The sequence below is a fragment of the Oncorhynchus tshawytscha genome, linkage group LG03 (assembly GCF_018296145.1).
Source record: "Oncorhynchus tshawytscha isolate Ot180627B linkage group LG03, Otsh_v2.0, whole genome shotgun sequence".
Classification (NCBI taxonomy): domain Eukaryota; kingdom Metazoa; phylum Chordata; class Actinopteri; order Salmoniformes; family Salmonidae; genus Oncorhynchus; species Oncorhynchus tshawytscha.
In genome coordinates this window covers 3,839,449-3,856,732 of record NC_056431.1, presented here as the reverse complement: position 1 = coordinate 3,856,732, position 17,284 = coordinate 3,839,449, and the positions used below count along the sequence as shown (strand labels likewise).

Genomic DNA, 17,284 nt, shown 5'->3' with positions numbered 1-17,284 from the left:
AGTGCATTGTGTCAGATACTCTCTATATTCAAAAGACAAACATCACTAACTTTTCATGAAGAAAATAGCTTTATTGGCTCATATAAAAGAGAACATGAGAGCTGACTGTTTTTCATGTATATTTTTATTATGAACGACACTATCATGCATCACAACAGAATAATTTATGGAGGGACACATACACAACTGCAATGTTATAATCCATGTATGAGTCTGTATTGGCGTTTGTCCCATAGAGAATGCTAGTGGCCTTGATGTCGCATGGGCAGCACCATCGAGGGCTTCCGCCATTTTAAAGTGGTCAAAGTAGTCAACTGAGTGAGGATTCCTATGGGTTGTAGCCTCAATGGCGCTGCCCATGCTGTCACAGATATAAAGATGAGTCCTATCTCTATGGGTGTGTGGGCCCATGTGTGATGTTACAGGAAGGCACACAGTCTCTCCAGTACAGAAGGGTTTCTGTTGCTGAGGAAGATCAGTTCTTTCTTCCCTTCCTCTGTCTGACCTTTTATAGAGAAATCTCTCAATCAGTTCAACGTCATAATCTAAACCATCACAAACAGTGGTGAAAGTGAATATCTCTTACTGTGTGGGTGTTGTAGCCAGTGGCGGTCCAGGTAGTAGAGGTAACAGCTCTCAAACTCCTTCTCACTGTAGAGGGAGACTGGTACTGGGACAAACGGGTCCATGCTGTCAAAGCCCTCCTGTAGGAGGAACACTGAGGATGTTTTTAATAGGTGAACTTCTGTTTCTATTTGACTGATGATGCATATAAACACATCAGAAGGGTCTTGTCCAAAAACATCTAGATCATTCCCTTGTTAGCCCAGATCAATAGACACCAAGGGTTAGAGGTAGTTTTTGGACTGGACATATAACATTAACCAGGATGTAATCATGACTCCTGACCTCTCCCAGCAGCTCCTGGGGCAGGTAGGCAGAGCTAGGAGCGTAGAGAGATCCTGTCTGAGACAGAGTGGCGATGACCGCCCCTCCACACTGAGGAGAGGGGCGTAAATCACAATCATGTAATTTTCTAATGTCTATTAGACAGAGGATAACCACCATGCAGTTCTCACCCAGTCATTGTTGATCATCTTCCTCAAGTTATGAACCAATGTCAACTCCTCTGGAGCCACCTGGCAGAGAGGAGAGACACAGAGAGAGAAGGGAAAAGTGACAGGGGAGATAAAGGTCAGTCAAGTAAGCAATCTTTACACAGAAATTACAAAGACAAAAATGGAAGCAATAGAAATCAACATTTTTTTTATAGATCCAGTGAGGTGAATGAATGTATAAGTACAGGGCTCTTTTCTTCCTTCTTGAGCGTAGTCCTTCCCCAGAGGCCGTTGACTCCAACAGCCACAGCCATCCTGAAGCCCCCCTCTGTCCCCCAAGCCTGTAGCCTCAGCTCCTTTAGAACTGCCCCCACCACATCACTGCTGCTCTTCACATGAGACACTCCCTGGGGTGAAAAAAACACAGCTTAACAATGATACGTGGTATGAGATTCTTAAGAGAAGTGCACTGAACCAATTATGTTTCAGAACTGGAGCCCAGACGCAAGGCGTCCACATGATTCCCAGCCAAACCAGGTCGGAACAGTTTGTGCATATATTATGACTACATTGTGATGTTTGTGTTCATTTTTTGCTGGAGGCAAGCCGAAGTCGGTAGCTGAACTCTACACCCCTTCGTAGGGATTCTGCAATAAAGTCTTTGTTGTCATTCAACAAGAGATTACTTGTTTTCATGCACATTTTTAAATTGAAAAATACTGCACAATACATCTTAGTTAAATATAAAATTGCATGACTAAGATCTCCTTGGCAAAAACGTCATAACAGATTAATTCTGACTACGGCATCTTAAAAATGGACAAACAGCACTATTAACATTTTTCAAATGAAGGTCTTTTAAGGGAGCATGCGAGCACACTCGTTCGGTTCGCCTAGCCAAGTTCGGCCAAACTGAAGGATGCTGACGCCTTAATAAAGGGCACGTTGACACTGGACTCACCATGTCCACCAGCTCCCCTAGTGGCCGTCCCTCCTCAGTGCTCTCTCTCTTAGTCCACACGTACCGCTGCCTCAACTTGATCTAAAACAACAAGGGGAGACAGTCACAAATACAGGATGCCTCAAGGAGTAAAAATATGCTTAACAACTGTGTGCAACAGTATTTAAAATGACATCTCTGTACCCCACACACACAATTATCAGTAAGGTTCCTAAGTCAAACAATGAATTTCAAGCACAGATTCAACCAAAGGCCAGGGAGCTTTTCCTATGGTTCACAAAGGGCACCTATTGGTAGTTGGGTAAATATACAAATAAAACATACATTGAATATCCCTTTGAGTATGGTGGAGCTATTATTGATGCACCATCCAAAGTGTAAAATTAAACCCACAACGATACAGGCGGCAATCCTAACGTAGTTTCCAGAGAGGCAGGATCCGCTCAGGGATTTCACCATGAGACGAATCGTGATTTAAATAAAGTTTGAGTTTAAAGGCTGTGATAGGAGATAACGGAGGATGGATCAACATAGTAGTTATTTCACAATACTAACATAATTGATAGAGTGAAAAGAAGGAAGCCATCCTGTTTGCAATAAGGCACTAAAGTAATACTGAAAAAAATGTGGTATGAAATTAACTTTTTGTCCTGAATACAAAGTGTTATGTTTGGGGTAAATCCAACACAACAAACACATCACTGAGTATCATGTCATATTTTCAAGAATGGTGGGGGCTGCATCATGTTATGGGTATACTTGTCATCGGCAAGGCCTCTGGAGTTTTTTTTAGGATAAAAATAAACCGACACTGGGAAACAAACAAAGCCAAATATACACTGGAATTGCTTACCAAGATGACATTGAATGTTCCCGAGTGGCCTAGTTAAAAAAATATAAAAAATAATAGGCAAATATTGTACAATCCAGGTATTCAAAGCTCTGAGACTTACCCAGAAAGACTCACAGCTGTAATTGCTGCCAAATGTGATTGACATGTATTAACTCAAATCAAAATATTACTTTTTTTATTTTCCATGAATTAAAAAAATAAAATGTTTCTTCCACTTTGAGAACTTGTGTAGATCGTTGACAAAAAACAACAATTAAATCAATTTTAATCTGGCTTTGTAACAACAAAATGTGGAAAAAGTCAAGGTGTGTGAATAGTTTCTGAAGGCACTGTATCTTACTTCTAATGTTAGGATTAGGGGATGGTAAACTGATCCTAGATTTGTTCCTACAGGCAACACATACAGTGCCAGTCAAAAGTTTGGACACACCTACTCATTCCAGGGTTTCTTTTGTTTCTTTCTTGTACTATTTTCCACATTGTAGAATAATAGTGAAGACATCAAAACTATGTAATAACATATGGAATCATGTAGTAACCCAAAAAGTGATTACAGCTTTTTGGGTTTGTACGTTGTGCAAAGCCTTGACAGCTTTGCACACCGTGTGTCCAAACTTTTGACAGGCAATGTACCTGGCGCCCACTATCTATCTGGGGAGGAGGGGCTACCTTGGAGAGGAAGTGTTCATTGGTGGTTCTGAAGTTGCGTAGCCAGTTGGAGGCCTGTATTGGCTGGTCAAAGCGGGAGGCGTGGTAGGAGGAGGGCAACAGCTCTTTACAGTTCTTCACCCAAAGGTGGGCTATAGAGAGGAGATTATTATCACAATCATTATTATCATCATCATCATCATTATTTTGTGTGTCTGTGTGTATGCCATGTCGGGGTGTGTGTGTGTTACTCACCATCTGGTATGTGTAGTACTAGCCATCCCTGTTTGGAGAAGTAGTGGACAGCATGACAGAGAGACATGGTCTTCCCACTGCCCTTCACCCCATCTACACAACCAGTCAAGGTCAACACCAACATAATTCAACACAATACAGGTAGACAACACAGGTCATAGAGAGGTACGGGGATGACTGTGTGTACAGTCGTGGCCAAAAGTTGAAAATGACACATTCATTTCCACAAAGTTTGCATGATGGCAATTTGCATATACTCCAGAATGTTATGAAGAGTGATCAGATGAAGTGCAATTAATTGCAAAGTCCCTCTTTGCCATGCAAATTAACTGAATTCCCCCAAAAAACATTTCCACTGCATTTCAGCCCTGCCACAAAAGGACCAGCTGACATCATGTTAGTGATTCTCTCGTTAACACAGGTGTGAGTGTTGACGAGGACAAGGCTGGAGATCACTCTGTCATGTTGATTGAGTTCGAATAACAGACTGGAAGCTTCAAAAGGAGGGCGGTGCTTGGAATCATTGTTCTTCTTCTGTCAACCATGCTTACCTGCAAGAAAACACGTTCCGTCATCATTGCTTTGTACAAAAAGGGCTTCACAGGCAAGGATATTGCTGCCAGTAAGATTGCACCTAAATCAACCATTTATCGGATCATCAAGAACTTCAAGGAGAGCGGTTCAATTGTTGTGAAGGCGGCTTCTGGGCACCCAAGAAAGTCCAGCAAGCGCCCGGACCATCTCCTAAAGTTGATTCAGCTGCGGGATCGGGGCACCACCAGTACAGAGCTTGCTCAGGAATGGCAGCAGGCGTGTGTGCATCTGCACGCACAGTGAGGCAAAGACTTTTGGAGGATGGCCTGGTGTCAAGAAGGGCAGCAAAGAAGCCACTTCTCTTCAGGAAAAACATCATGGACAGACTGATATTCTGCAAAAGGTACAGGGCTTGGAGTGCTGAGGACTGGGGTAAAGTCATTTTCTCTGATGAATCCCCTTTCCGATTGTTTGGGACATCCGGAAAAAAAGCTTGTCCGGAGAAGACAAGGTGAGCGCTACCATCAGTCCTGTGTCATGCCAACAGTAAAGCATCCTGAGACCATTCATGTTTGGGGTTGCTTCTCAGCCAAGGCGAGTGGGCTCACTCACAATTTTGCCTAAGAACACAGCCATGAATAAAGAATGGTACCAACACATCCTCAGAGAGCAACTTATCCCAACCACCCAGGAACTGTTTGGTGAAGAACAATGCCTTTTCCAGCATGATGGAGCACCTTGCCACAAGGCAAAAGTAATAACTAAGTGGCTCAGGGAACAAAATATTGATATTTTGGGTCCATTGCCAGGAAACTCCCCGGACCTTAATTCCATTGAGAACTTGTGGTCAATCCTCAAGAGGCAGGTGGACAAACAAAACCCCACAAATTCTGACAAACTCCAAGCATTGATTATGCAAGAATGGGCTGCCATCAGTCAGGATGTGGCCCAGAAGTTAATTGACAGCATGCCAGGGCAGATTGCAGAGGTCTTGAAAAAGAAGGGTCAATATTGCAAATATTGACTCTTTGCATCAACTTCTGGTAATTGTCAATAAAAGCCTTTGACACTTATGAAATGCTTGTAATTATACTTCAGTATTCCATAGTAACGTCTGACAAAAATATCGAAAGACACTGAAGCAGCAAACTTTGTGGAAATTAATATCTGTGTCATTCTCAAATGTTTTGGCCACAACTATATTAAATGTGTAAAGGTACACTGAGGTGTGATTAGGTATATTAGGTAGGGTAGGATACAGAGTAGGTAGCGCAGGGTGGGCTTGCTGTAGTCAGCTCTCTTCAGGTGAGATATCAGCTCCAGAGCAGGCTGCCTCACCATCACACAGCCCTCATTAAACGTCTTCACCTGGACACGGGTACAGACAGTCAGTCATACTGTAACACACACACACACAATACCTGTTGTTGGTATCGTGGAGGCAGGCCATGGGGGAAGACAGTGTGGAAGTGGGAGGGGGGCACAGTGTAGTACTGCCCTAGGTGCTGTTCTGACTGACAGGCCTGGGGACAGGGGGAGATGAAACATCAGTACCCTCCACACTTATTACCACATGCTACAGAATAAAGTGTGGTTGATTATTCCATCTACCGGGTTGTTCTCCTGTGTTCTGAAGATGGAGAATGTCTCCGGTCTCGTCTCCATGCCAACCGCCTCCTGCTGCTGGCCACACCCACTGCCATGGAGCGGCCGCACCTGCGCTACCTGTCCGTGACATCATCACATTCCACAGGTAAGAGGCAGGTGTAGAGCGTCTATCATAGTCCAAAACGTGTACGCCTAAACACAGCAGTGTTCTAGAATTTAGGACCGTTAGAATGAACTACAGTACAGTGGTGAAGCTCAAAACACATTTTTACTAGTACCAGAAAGACATCTCCAGAAAGACATGTACTGTATATGTAGCGCTGACTTTTCAAAATGCATTGATCACATGGAAACTGACATCCCAATGCATCTTAAATGTTAATAAATATTCATAGCTAGCACTAGCTCAAGATGTACTCTTAAGGAGCCTAACCTCCCCGTTACTCCTTAAGGTCCAAGGACCTTATGTTATTTTCAGAGGTAGACTGGCTCTGGCAGCCAAAACCTCTAAACGCCAATCGATTCTCAAATGCGATACTAGAAAAATAAAGCCCTTTACTTTTATATCACATCAAAATAATTTAACAAATGCAAAATATACACATATTGTACACCACAGGAGGATGGTGGCACCTTAATTGGGGAGGACAGGCTCGTGTTAATGGCTGGAATGGAATAAGTGGAATGGTATCAAATAAATAAAACATGGTTTCCATGTGTTTAATGCCATTCCATTAGCTCCTTTCCAGTCATTATTATGAACCGGCCTCCCCTCAGTGGCCTCCACTGCTGTATATTTTTATTTAACCAGTTAGGCTAGTTGAGAAGAAGTTCTCATTTTCAACTGTGACCTGGCCAAGATAAAGCCAAGCAGTGCCACACAAACAACAGAGTTACATATGGAATAAACAAACATGCAGTCAATAATACAATAGAAAAAAGTATATATACAGTGTGTGCAAATGAGGTAGCATAAGGGAGGTAAGGCAATAAATAGGCTATAGTGGAGAAATAATTATAATATAGCAATTAAACACTGGAGTGATAAATGTGCAGAAAATTAGTGTGCAAGTAGAGATACTGGGGTGCAAAGGAGCAAAATAAATAACAGTATGGGGGATGAGGTAGTTGGATGGGCTATTTACAGATGGGCTATATACAGGTGCAGTGATCTGCTCTGATAGCTGGTGCTTAAAGTTAGCGAGGGAGATATGGGTCTCCAGCTTCAGTGATTTTTGCAGTTCATTCCAGTCATTGGCAGCAGAGAACTTTAACTCTATGCAAACTGGAAACCACATATCCTGAGGCTGCATTCATTGCAGCTGGGGATTTTAACAAGGCTAATCTGAAAAGACTCCCTAAATTGTATCAGCATATCGATTGCGCAACCAAGGCTGGTAAAACCCAGGATCATTGTTATTCTAACTTCGGCGATGCATATAAGGCCCTCCCCCGCCCTCCTTTCGGAAAAGCTGACCACGACTCCATTCTGTTGCTCCCTGCCTACAGACAGAAACTAAAACAAGAAGCTCCTGCGCTCAGGTCTGTTCAACGCTGGTCCGACCAATCTGATTCCACGCTTCAAGACTGGAGTGGATTGGGATATGTTCCGTATTGCGTCCAACAACAACTTTGACGAATACGCTGATTCGGTGAGCGAGTTCATTAGAAAGTGCATTGACGATGTCGTATCCATAGCAACGATTAAAACATTCCCAAAAAAGAAACCGTGGATTGATGGCAGCATTCGCGTGGAACTGAAAGCGCGAACCACTGCTTTTAACCAGGGCAAGGTGACCGGAAACATGACCGAATACAAACGTGTAGCTATTCCCTCCACAAGGCAATCAAACAAGCTAAGCGCCAGTATAGAGTCAAAGTAGAGTCGCAATTCAACAGCTCAGACACAAGAAGTATGTGGCAGGGTCTACAGTCAATCATGGATTACAAAAAGAAAACCAGCCACGTCGCAGACCAGGATGTCTTGCTCCCAGACAGACTAAATAACTTTTTTGCCCGCTTTGAGGACAATACGGTGCTACTGACACGGCCCGCAACCAAAACCTGCGGACTCTCCTTCACTGCAGCCGATGTGAGTTAAACATTAAAACGTGTTAACCCTCGCAAGGCTGCAGGACCAGACGGCATCCCCAGCTACGTCCTCAGAGCATGCTCAGACCAGTTGGCTGGTGTGTTTACGTTCATATTCAATCAATCCTTATCCCAGTCTGCTGTTCCCACATGCTTCAAGAGGGCCACCATTGTCCCTGTTCCCAAGAAAGCTAATATAACTGAACTAAACGACTACGGCCCCGTAGCACTCACTTCAGTTATCATGAAGTGCTTTGAGAGACTAGTCAAGGACCATATCACCTCCACCCTACCTGACACCCTAGACCCACTCCAATTTGCTTACTGCCCAAATAGGTCCACAGACGACGCAAACGCAACCACACTGCCCTAACCCATCTGGACAAGAGGAATACCTATGTGAGAATGCTGTTCATCGACTACAGCTCAGCATTTAACACCATAGTACCCTCCAAACTCGTCATCAAGCTCGAGACCCTGCGCAACTGGGTACTGGACTTCCTGACGGGTCGCCCCCAGGTGTTGAGGGTAGGTAACATCTCCACCCCGCTGATCCTCAACACTGGGACCCCACAAGGGTGCGCTCTGAGACCTCTCCCGTACTCCCTGTTCACCCACGACTGTGTGGCCATGCACGCCTCCAACTCAATCATCAAGTTTGCGGACGACACTACAGTGGTATGCTGGATTACCAACAACGGCGAGACGGCCTACAGGGAGGAGGTGAGGGCCCTCGAAGTGTGGTGTCAGGAAAATAACCTCACACTCAACGTCAACAAAACAAAAGGAGATGATTGTGGACTTCAGGAAACAGCAGCGTGAGCACCCCCCTATCCACATCGAAGGGACAGTAGTGGAGAGGTTAGTAAGTTAAGTTCCTCGGCGTACCCATCACGGACAAACTGAGTTAGTCCACCCACACAGACAGCGTCGTGAAGAAGGCGCAGCAAATACATATTTTCCACCATAATTTGCAAATAAATTCATTAAAATCCTACAATGTGATTTTCTGGATTTTTTTCTTCTAATTTTGTCTGTCATAGTTGAAGTGTACCTATGATGAAAATTACAGGCCTCTCATCTTTTTAAGTGGGAGAACTTGCACAATTGGTGGCCGACTAAATACTTTTTTGCCCCACTGTATATAGTACAAGTGAAGAGTTTAGCCACGATTACTCATTCAAGGCTCTTTATTTTCTACATTGTAGAATGATAGTGAAGACATCAAAACTATGAAATAACACATGGAATCATGTAGCAACCAAAAAAGGTGTTACATTTTATATTTGAGATTCTTCAAAGTAGCCACCCTTTGCCTTGATGACAGCTTTGCACACTCTAGGCATTCTCCCAAACAGCTTCACCTGGAATGCTTCTCCAACAGTCTTGAAGGAGTTCCCACATATGCTGAGCACTTGTTGGCTGATTTTCCTTCACTCTGTGGTCCAACTCATCCCAAACCATCTTAATTGGGTTGAGGCCGGGTGATTGTGTTTTGGCCAGGTCATCTGATGCAGCACTCCATCACTCTCCTTCTTGGTCAAATTGCCCTTACACAACCTGAAGGTGTGTTGGGTCATTGTCCTGTTGAAAAACAAATGATAGTCCCACTAAGCCCAAACCAGATGAGATGGCGTATCGCTGCAGAATGCTGTGGTAGCCATGCTGGTAAAGTGTGCCTTGAATTTTAAATAAATCACTGACAGTGTCACCAGCAAAGCACCCCCACGCCATCACACCTCCATGCTTCACGGTGGGAACCACACATGCGGAGATCATCCGTTCACCTACTGTGCATCTCACAAAGACATGGCGGATGCAACCAAACATCTCAAATTTGGACTCAGACAAAAAGGACAGATTTCTACCAGTCTAATGTCCATTGCTCGTGTTTCTTGGCAAAAGCAAGTCTCTTCTTCTTATTGGTGTCCTTTAGCGGTTGTTTCTTTGCAGCAATTCGACTTGGTCTTTTACCAAATAGGGTTATCTTCGATATACCACCCCTGCCTTGTCACAACACAACTGATTGGCTCAAACGCATTAAGGAAATAAATTCCACAAATAAACTTACCAAGGTATACCTCTCGATTGAAATGCATTCCAGGTGACGATGTCATGAAGCTGGTTGAGAGAATGGCAAGTGTGCAGAGCTTTTCATTGTTTTGATGTCATCACCATTATTCTACAATTTAGAAAATAGTACAAATAAAGAAAAACCCTGGAATGAGTAGGTGTGTCCAAACTTTTGACTGGTACTGTATTTTTTTATTTATTGTTTCTCGCTGATATGCAAGATAAGGAAGTGATGCAGGTTAATGTTCAGACTGAGCGTCGGGGCTCTTAACTAAACATCCCCATACAGAAGATGCCTTCGTCCAATGACTTATGTGTAATGGAAATGAGAGTTGAGTCAGCACATAACAATTAGGTATAAGGGACTATAGTATTAGTGCAAGCCTCAAGCTCTCTTCATTCTATTAATCAATCATAGACACTTACTGACAGCTGTAGCTGCTTTGTGTGATGTTTTGTTGTCTCTACATTCTTGACAATTTGTGCTGTTGTCTGTGCCAAAAATGTTTGTACCATGTTTTGTGCTGCTACCATGTTGATTTGTCATGTGTTGCTGCCTTGCTATGTTGTTTTCTTAAATCTCTCTTTGTGTAGTGTTGTCTCTCGTCGTGATGTGTGTTTTGTCCTATATATACATATATTTAATTCCCGTCCCCGCAGGAAGCTTTTTTGCCTTTTGGTAGGCCGTTATTGTAAATAAGAATTTGTTCTTAACCGACTTGCTTAGTTAAATAGAATAAATAAAGCTATGAATGTCATGGGATCTTGCACCATTGTCTCACCGTTTGTCGTAATCTCAAGGATAGTCTGTGAAGGGCCATGGTCTGGAACATGAATAAGTACATAAACCCAGGTCAGTTTACACAGTTACACTGGTGCCATCAGTACTATTGCAGGGGCGACCTTGCAGGGGCGACCTTCACTGTAAAATAATGACTATGTTATTAGGACTAGCAATGTAATCTAAGCTCAATAGCTAGCTAACCTTGCATTAGCTAGCTAGATATCTGCTAGCAAGACACTGCACCACGCATCCTTGTTTTACAGTAACGTTACACTGCAGCAAGTCTACAACAACTGTAGGTACACAACAATAATTTACCAACCAATTCATTCATTAAATTCCAAATGAAAATCCAAACAGGCAAGGTCATGTAGTTTTAGACGGTTCAGGTCTATTTTGAAAACACTGAAGAGTTTCACAATTTCGGTCGAACTGTCACGGTGCCTAAATCCGTGGTAGTCGCCATTTTGGTTTGTAGACGAAGGATGTTACGTAGAGAGCTCAAATATGCGCATCGTTTGCGCAAATCCAGACGTCATCCACAGTTTTTTTTAGAGCTAGGTGGTCTTATTTAGAACCAGTCTGATTTAAAAAAAAAAAAAAAAAAAAAAAAAAAAAAAAAAATCTATATATACAAAATAAATAAGTGTCTACAGTTGGATAACCGAATGGTGGGTGATGAGAATAGTTGGCCTAAAATAGATTTAAGTCAATGGACCTAGGATTTAGGCCTATAGGTTTGCAATGGTTATGACAGGAGGGGGGAAAAACCTCTATAAACATTCTCAGGACGATTCTATGCCAGATGGTCCCATAAATTTCAAAGTGGAGTATGCGGGAATGAAACCAAAAAAATATATTGTTTTCGTTAGTAAACATAATTATAGCCTTAGGCCTAATATTTGACATTCAACCACAATAATGCTCGATAGAGATCATTTTTCAAATGAAATACAATTTCTAAACAATAAAAAAAACAGTAGGCTTTGGCTGTATAGGCTTACAATCTACTGGATCTCACATAGCGCACATCAATCACCCTCTCTCCCTCCCTTCTCTCCCGCCTCTTGGAGCTCCTGAAAGAGTGTGCCGTGTGTTGCTTTCAGCTTGTTTGAGACTGCTGTAACCTTCTACTCAGTGCTTCTACTACGGGCGCTTTCTGCTCAGAAGCCCCCGTTTTGTGAATGGGCTTCAGTCCGCTCTGACTTCAACCGTGCCCGGGTAGCGCAAGGAACGAATTCAGATATGCAAACAGGTAACTGCTTGGGAAAGAAGGGCCAAGAGAAAGCCAGGCTTGATATGTCGTCGCCATTTTGTTAGTTTTTTTTTATATCATTATGTATTTGTAAATCATTTAGTCTATTTTGTGAACATACGTTTTTTAGCTACTTTTAAAAATAATTTAGATGCACATTGAACTGTTGAGGTATTTTATTATTTCGGCCAACTGCACATATAGCTTCTGAATAGATTTTCTAATGAAAGTTGCCTTTGCTAAGAGATTGCTTGTGTATGTGCTCATCATTTATTACGAGTGAAGCTCGCAACGATGCAATCTAATAGAAAGCCTAGCTGTCAACAATGTTTTGGCACAGAATGACGCAGCCTCGCGGGGGGCGTTCACCGTTCTCGAGCACAGTGCAAGATCTGATCAGTCTGAAGGAAACAATGTAGCCTAACTTTCCCTTTTCCTAGCTGGCTGAGAAACCGTTACAAAATAAACGAAACAAAACTGGCCCGCGAGTGATACCCCATCTCCCCCATTTTTTATTATAATAAAACATAGGATTTTGTTTATGTAAAAAAATTAAAAATAATAAAATGACAAGGAATTCAGCTGCACATTTGTTTAATTTAGAAAATATGTTCCCAAGTATACCACAAATTAAAAACGAGACGTCTTTTGCATGTGATCATGTCTCAATGTAATCAAGGTATGAAATTATTGTTATTTTCAAAATCCAATCTATTATTGGTATTAGTTGTAGTGAATTTGCAGCATTATTATAATGATGTCCCGGCCCATAACCATCGACTCCGCGGTTGAATCTAGTTGCCTTCGCCTGCAGTACTGTAACTAGCTCTCCACCTAGCTGTCGAGACAAGTTCCTACGGTGAATGCTGCTGTAGAGTCTTCAACCGAGCGCTATGAAAACCGCCGCGCAAATGTTGTTCTCTTCTGTATCCAGCCAGCCTATGCGTAGGGTTTCCTAGAAGGAGTAGGCCTAGCGACTTTAGTTATGTAACCAAACCAATATCTAAATACAGTGCATGATTGTTGACGGTTGTCGAGAGGATAGGACAGTAATCACCAATCTCTCTTATCTTGTCTAATATAGGCTAAACGCAGTTCTGGGACGCGCACGCTCGGTAAGTAGCACGAATCTGTCTAATTTTGTAACATATCAAACCATCACGTTATGTTAGTTAGTAAGTATATGCTAGCGTGCTGTATCACAGCGTTGCAACAATATGGCATCTATCATATCATGTATTATGGGGGTGTGGGACCAGGGTTGAATTTTCCCAGAACAGACTGTGATTATATTTATTAAGCCAATGTTGCTGACACAAGTATTATACGGCAGACAGAGGATAGATGAGGGCGAGGAAAGGGGTATGGACTCATCACACAAAAAATACTCTATCACCATAGAGAATTGTGATAACTGACAGACATGTAATAGTTTAATGGTTCAAACCGTTGTGCAATTATATGTTTTATTGGCAGATGTTCTATGAAATAGGCTATATGAATGACAACAACAATAGCACGTGTCATGTCATCACCTACGTTATGTGTGCACTGTGCGTAATGCCTACAAGCTACCATAGTTCACACGATTGCATCGCCATTCGCAAAATTAACTAGTGCGTAATGTTGACATGACAGTGACACCGTGAACGCGGGTAGAGCACACAAGTGAGTCCGGTACTGGACATCCCTCCGCTCTAGATCAGCCAGCCAGTGTAGCGACCAGGGTACACAATGTACGACCCACCGACCAAGAGCCTGATGCAGCCAGTAATAACTGTGAAGAAAAGGGCAGAGAGTGTGCGTGTGTCACAACATTAGCTCTCTGAGATACATTGGTAACGAACATGTTAAGACTCCTGGGGGGAACTGATAATATATTATTGAGAATGTAATTGTATTGGATTCATCGTCTGTGTGTGTCTCCAAAAGGTTTGATCCAATAGTTTGATATCAGACCATTTCTTACATGAATATATCACTTTTGATTTATCTTGCCTTCCAGGTCTCCTACTTGGTCATTTTGTAAATATATATTATTTTCTGTAACTACTACACGTTCCCATCTCATTGATATCAAATTATTAGAGATGCACAAATAGTTTTTGCACCCATCATGTGTCATGTGTGTAATGGTCATGTGAGGTGAACACTCAGTTTGTTTGACCTGACGGAGATCCGTTTCAGATGGAAACGTTGTCAATAAAGCTGTGAATTGGGAGCTTTAACAGTGTGAGGGTCTTCTTGTTCTTTACTACTGTTTTTATTAGCCCAGCACCTATGTTTTTAAGGATGTATGACCACTTTTCTCTGTGTGTGTCTCATCAGCTTGTATGGAGTAGCGGTACCACTTAGTATCCTGCTATCTCAACCGATCACTATCATGTACACTACATGACCAAAAGTATATGGACACCTGCTCGTCAAACATCTCATTCCAAAGTCATAGGCATTAATATGGATCTGGTCCCCCCCGCCCCCCTTTGCTGCTATAACAGCCTTCTGGAAGGCTTTTCACTAGGTCATCAAAAAGAAAGGAGGACCAAGGCACTCTTCATATAATGAATTAAAATGCCTTTATTAGTATGGCATGTTCAATAGAAACAAAGTTGTGTTTCGGCTGCATGGCCTTCATCAGGGAGTACAAAAAAAAGGAATACAATGTCCTCTTTTGAACAGCTTTTCCAATTAGCCCTAATTGGAAGAGGGAGTGGTTACACAATTGATTGGACACATCTAGTAAGCAATACTATACACATTAAAAAGTGAAATACTGTAGCTATGTTATTATAAAAATACAGCTCCAAGCTAGAATTATCAGAACATTAAAAGGTAGTTCTAACCTTAAATATGACTGGGAGAAGTGTCAAGAATAAGAAAGCAATATATTCCATAGTACACTAGAACACAGCAAAACATGAACAACAACAGTCTAAACAAAATGTCCACTAGATGACAGCAAATGGACCTATCACGACCCTACAGGAAGGGTGAGAAATCCATATATTCATTTTAACCAGAGTATTTAGTGGCCTGTAGTTTGTAAATCCAAAAACGTTCCCTTTGGTTTAACTGTTTAAGACGGTCCCCTTTTCTAATAGAGGCCGGAATATGATCAATACCCATAGCTTGTAGGGAGGCAGGGTTGCAATGGTGTAGGGACTTGTAGTGCCTTGCCATGGGGTAGACTTCATTGCCTACCCGTATGGCGTACTTGTGTTCCGCTAAGCGGCCTTGAAGGCGTCTCTTTGTCCGTCCAATGTAGAACACCTTGCACTGTGGACATTCCAATCTATAGATGACATGAGTGGTTTTACAGTTAATGAAATGCTTGATGTAATACTCCATTTAGGAAGCTGTGTCAACAAAATACTTCTTCTGTACAATATTACTGCAATGGTTGCCATGGTTACATTTAAAGGAGCCCTTGGGTTTGTGGTCAAGACAAGTTTTTTTGAGAGTCACCCGGAAGATAACTGTGGACTAATTTGTCATTTAGGGTAGGACATCTCTTAAAGCTTATGACTGGTGGCTCAGGAAAGACTTGGCATAGTAGCGTATAACTTTGGATGATTCCCCAATTATTTTTAATGATTCTTTTAATGTTCTCTGCTTCAGTGCTGTATTTTGTAACAGAATACACTCTCTCCGATGTATCACGAGGCACTCCCCTTCGCAACAAGTTCTCTCTGTCAAGTAATCCAGCCCTTATACTGGCATCTTTCAGGACCTGAATGCTGTAGCCCCGATTCAAGAAGCGATTCTCCAATTCAGCAGATTTGACACTGTGGTCTGTTTCCTGATCGCAAACTCTGCGGACTCTTTGGAATTGGCCATATGGAATATTCTCTTTTAGCCTTCGGGGGTGAAAGCTGTCTGCCCTCAGAATGGTATTCCCATCTGTAGGCTTCCTAAAGATTGATGTGTGCAAATAACCGTTGTCATTTTTACTAATGTCGAGGTCCAAAAAATGAATGTTATCCTTGCTGTACTCCATCTGTGCAGGCCAGTCAAGTTCTTCCACACCGATCTTGACAAACCATTTCTGTATGGACACCACTTGTGTTTGGCTGCTCAGCTTGTGTTTGGTTGCTCGGCCAGGGAAACCCATTTAATGAAGCTCCTGACGAACAGTTATTGTGTTGACGTTGCTTTCAGAGGCAGTTTGGAACTCGGTAGTGAGCTTTGCAGCTGAGGACATGATTTTTATGTGCTACACACTTCAGCACTCGGAGGTCCCATTCTGTCAGCTTGTGTGGCCTACCACTTTGTGGCTGAGCCGTTGTTTCTCCTAGATGTACCCACTTTACAATAACAGCACTTACAGTTGACCGGGGCAGCTCGAGCAGGGCAGAAATTTGATGAATTGACTTGATGGAAAAGTGGCATCCTATGACGGTGCCATGTTGAAAGTCACTGAGCTCTTCAGTAAGGCCATTCTACTGACAATGTTTGTCTGTGGAGATTGCATGGCTGTGTGCGCAATTTTATACACCTGTCAGCAACGGATGTGGCTGAAATAGCCGAATCCCCACATTTGAAGGGGTGTCCACATACCTTTGTATATATAGCGAATAATGGGATGCTCTGTCAGTAGTGTGTTGTCATAGAGATGCTAATGTACTAGTAGTTATGGCTGATAACAGTGACAGTCTGATGGAGATAGTTGGATATGAGAGGGCCATTACAATGATTTAACCCACTGCTTGTTGAGTGCTGAGGATCACAATGATAATAGTGTCAAGTCTATCCATCACTCTGACATCTGCAATAGCTGTAGACCCGCTGCTTAAAGGCAGACTGAGCTAAATGACTTTGCCACAAGCAACACCGGAGATATTGAGAAGAGCAAGATGCAAGACTTCACACTCGCTCAGTCACACAAAGTATCTGCGCATGTGCAGGGGTTCGCTTCACGCTGTTCACAGAGTGGTAGCCAGGGCATCGAAACAGAGAAGTTGAGCCAATGCTCAATGACAGTAGTTGTTGCGAAAATTGACCCACTATGCTGTTTACTTTCTGCATCTACATCATATCGCTGAGTCTACTTTAAATGTTGAGATATCGTCGACTGCTGGTTAGTTATCACAACAGACACTTCCTTGGAACAGACAGACAGGTTGTTTATAGGACTGAGGGTCAAAACATTCATATTTAGTCATAG

At 42.6% G+C, this 17,284-nt stretch overlaps 2 protein-coding genes across 10 annotated transcripts in view; one reads left to right on the top strand and one right to left on the bottom strand.

Moving 5' to 3' along the window:
* Positions 1-106: 106 nt before the first annotated feature.
* LOC112255016 (28S ribosomal protein S29, mitochondrial) lies at positions 107-11,355 on the bottom strand. 7 transcript variants are annotated; one of them, XM_042307788.1, is made up of 13 exons: positions 11,188-11,355; positions 10,864-10,905; positions 5,921-6,109; positions 5,731-5,832; positions 5,569-5,677; positions 3,776-3,868; positions 3,542-3,672; positions 2,020-2,100; positions 1,304-1,465; positions 1,080-1,139; positions 910-999; positions 587-704; positions 107-505 (listed from the first exon to the last, which is right to left on the bottom strand). In XM_042307788.1, the coding sequence occupies exons 3-13, from the start codon at positions 5,972-5,974 to the stop codon at positions 420-422; spliced, it is 1,086 nt and encodes a 361-aa protein (XP_042163722.1). In that variant the 5' UTR covers positions 5,975-6,109; positions 10,864-10,905; positions 11,188-11,355; the 3' UTR covers positions 107-419. The 7 variants fall into 7 exon arrangements, with proteins under 7 accessions (XP_042163722.1, XP_024283809.1, XP_024283816.1 ...); XM_024428041.2 differs by having other exon boundaries at positions 587-718; positions 5,921-6,034; XM_024428048.2 differs by having other exon boundaries at positions 5,921-6,034.
* A 538-nt stretch (positions 11,356-11,893) lies between these two features.
* LOC121841166 (mucin-5AC-like) overlaps positions 11,894-17,284 on the top strand; it is a 14,461-nt gene continuing 9,070 nt past the window's right edge. The window contains exons 1-2 of one of the 3 annotated variants that reach the window (XM_042307730.1): positions 11,894-12,120; positions 13,205-13,235. The gene's annotated coding sequence lies outside the window, so the exon portion shown is untranslated. The remainder of the gene's footprint in view (positions 12,121-13,204; positions 13,236-17,284) is intronic. The other 2 variants (XM_042307722.1, XM_042307726.1) reach the window with 2 other exon arrangements.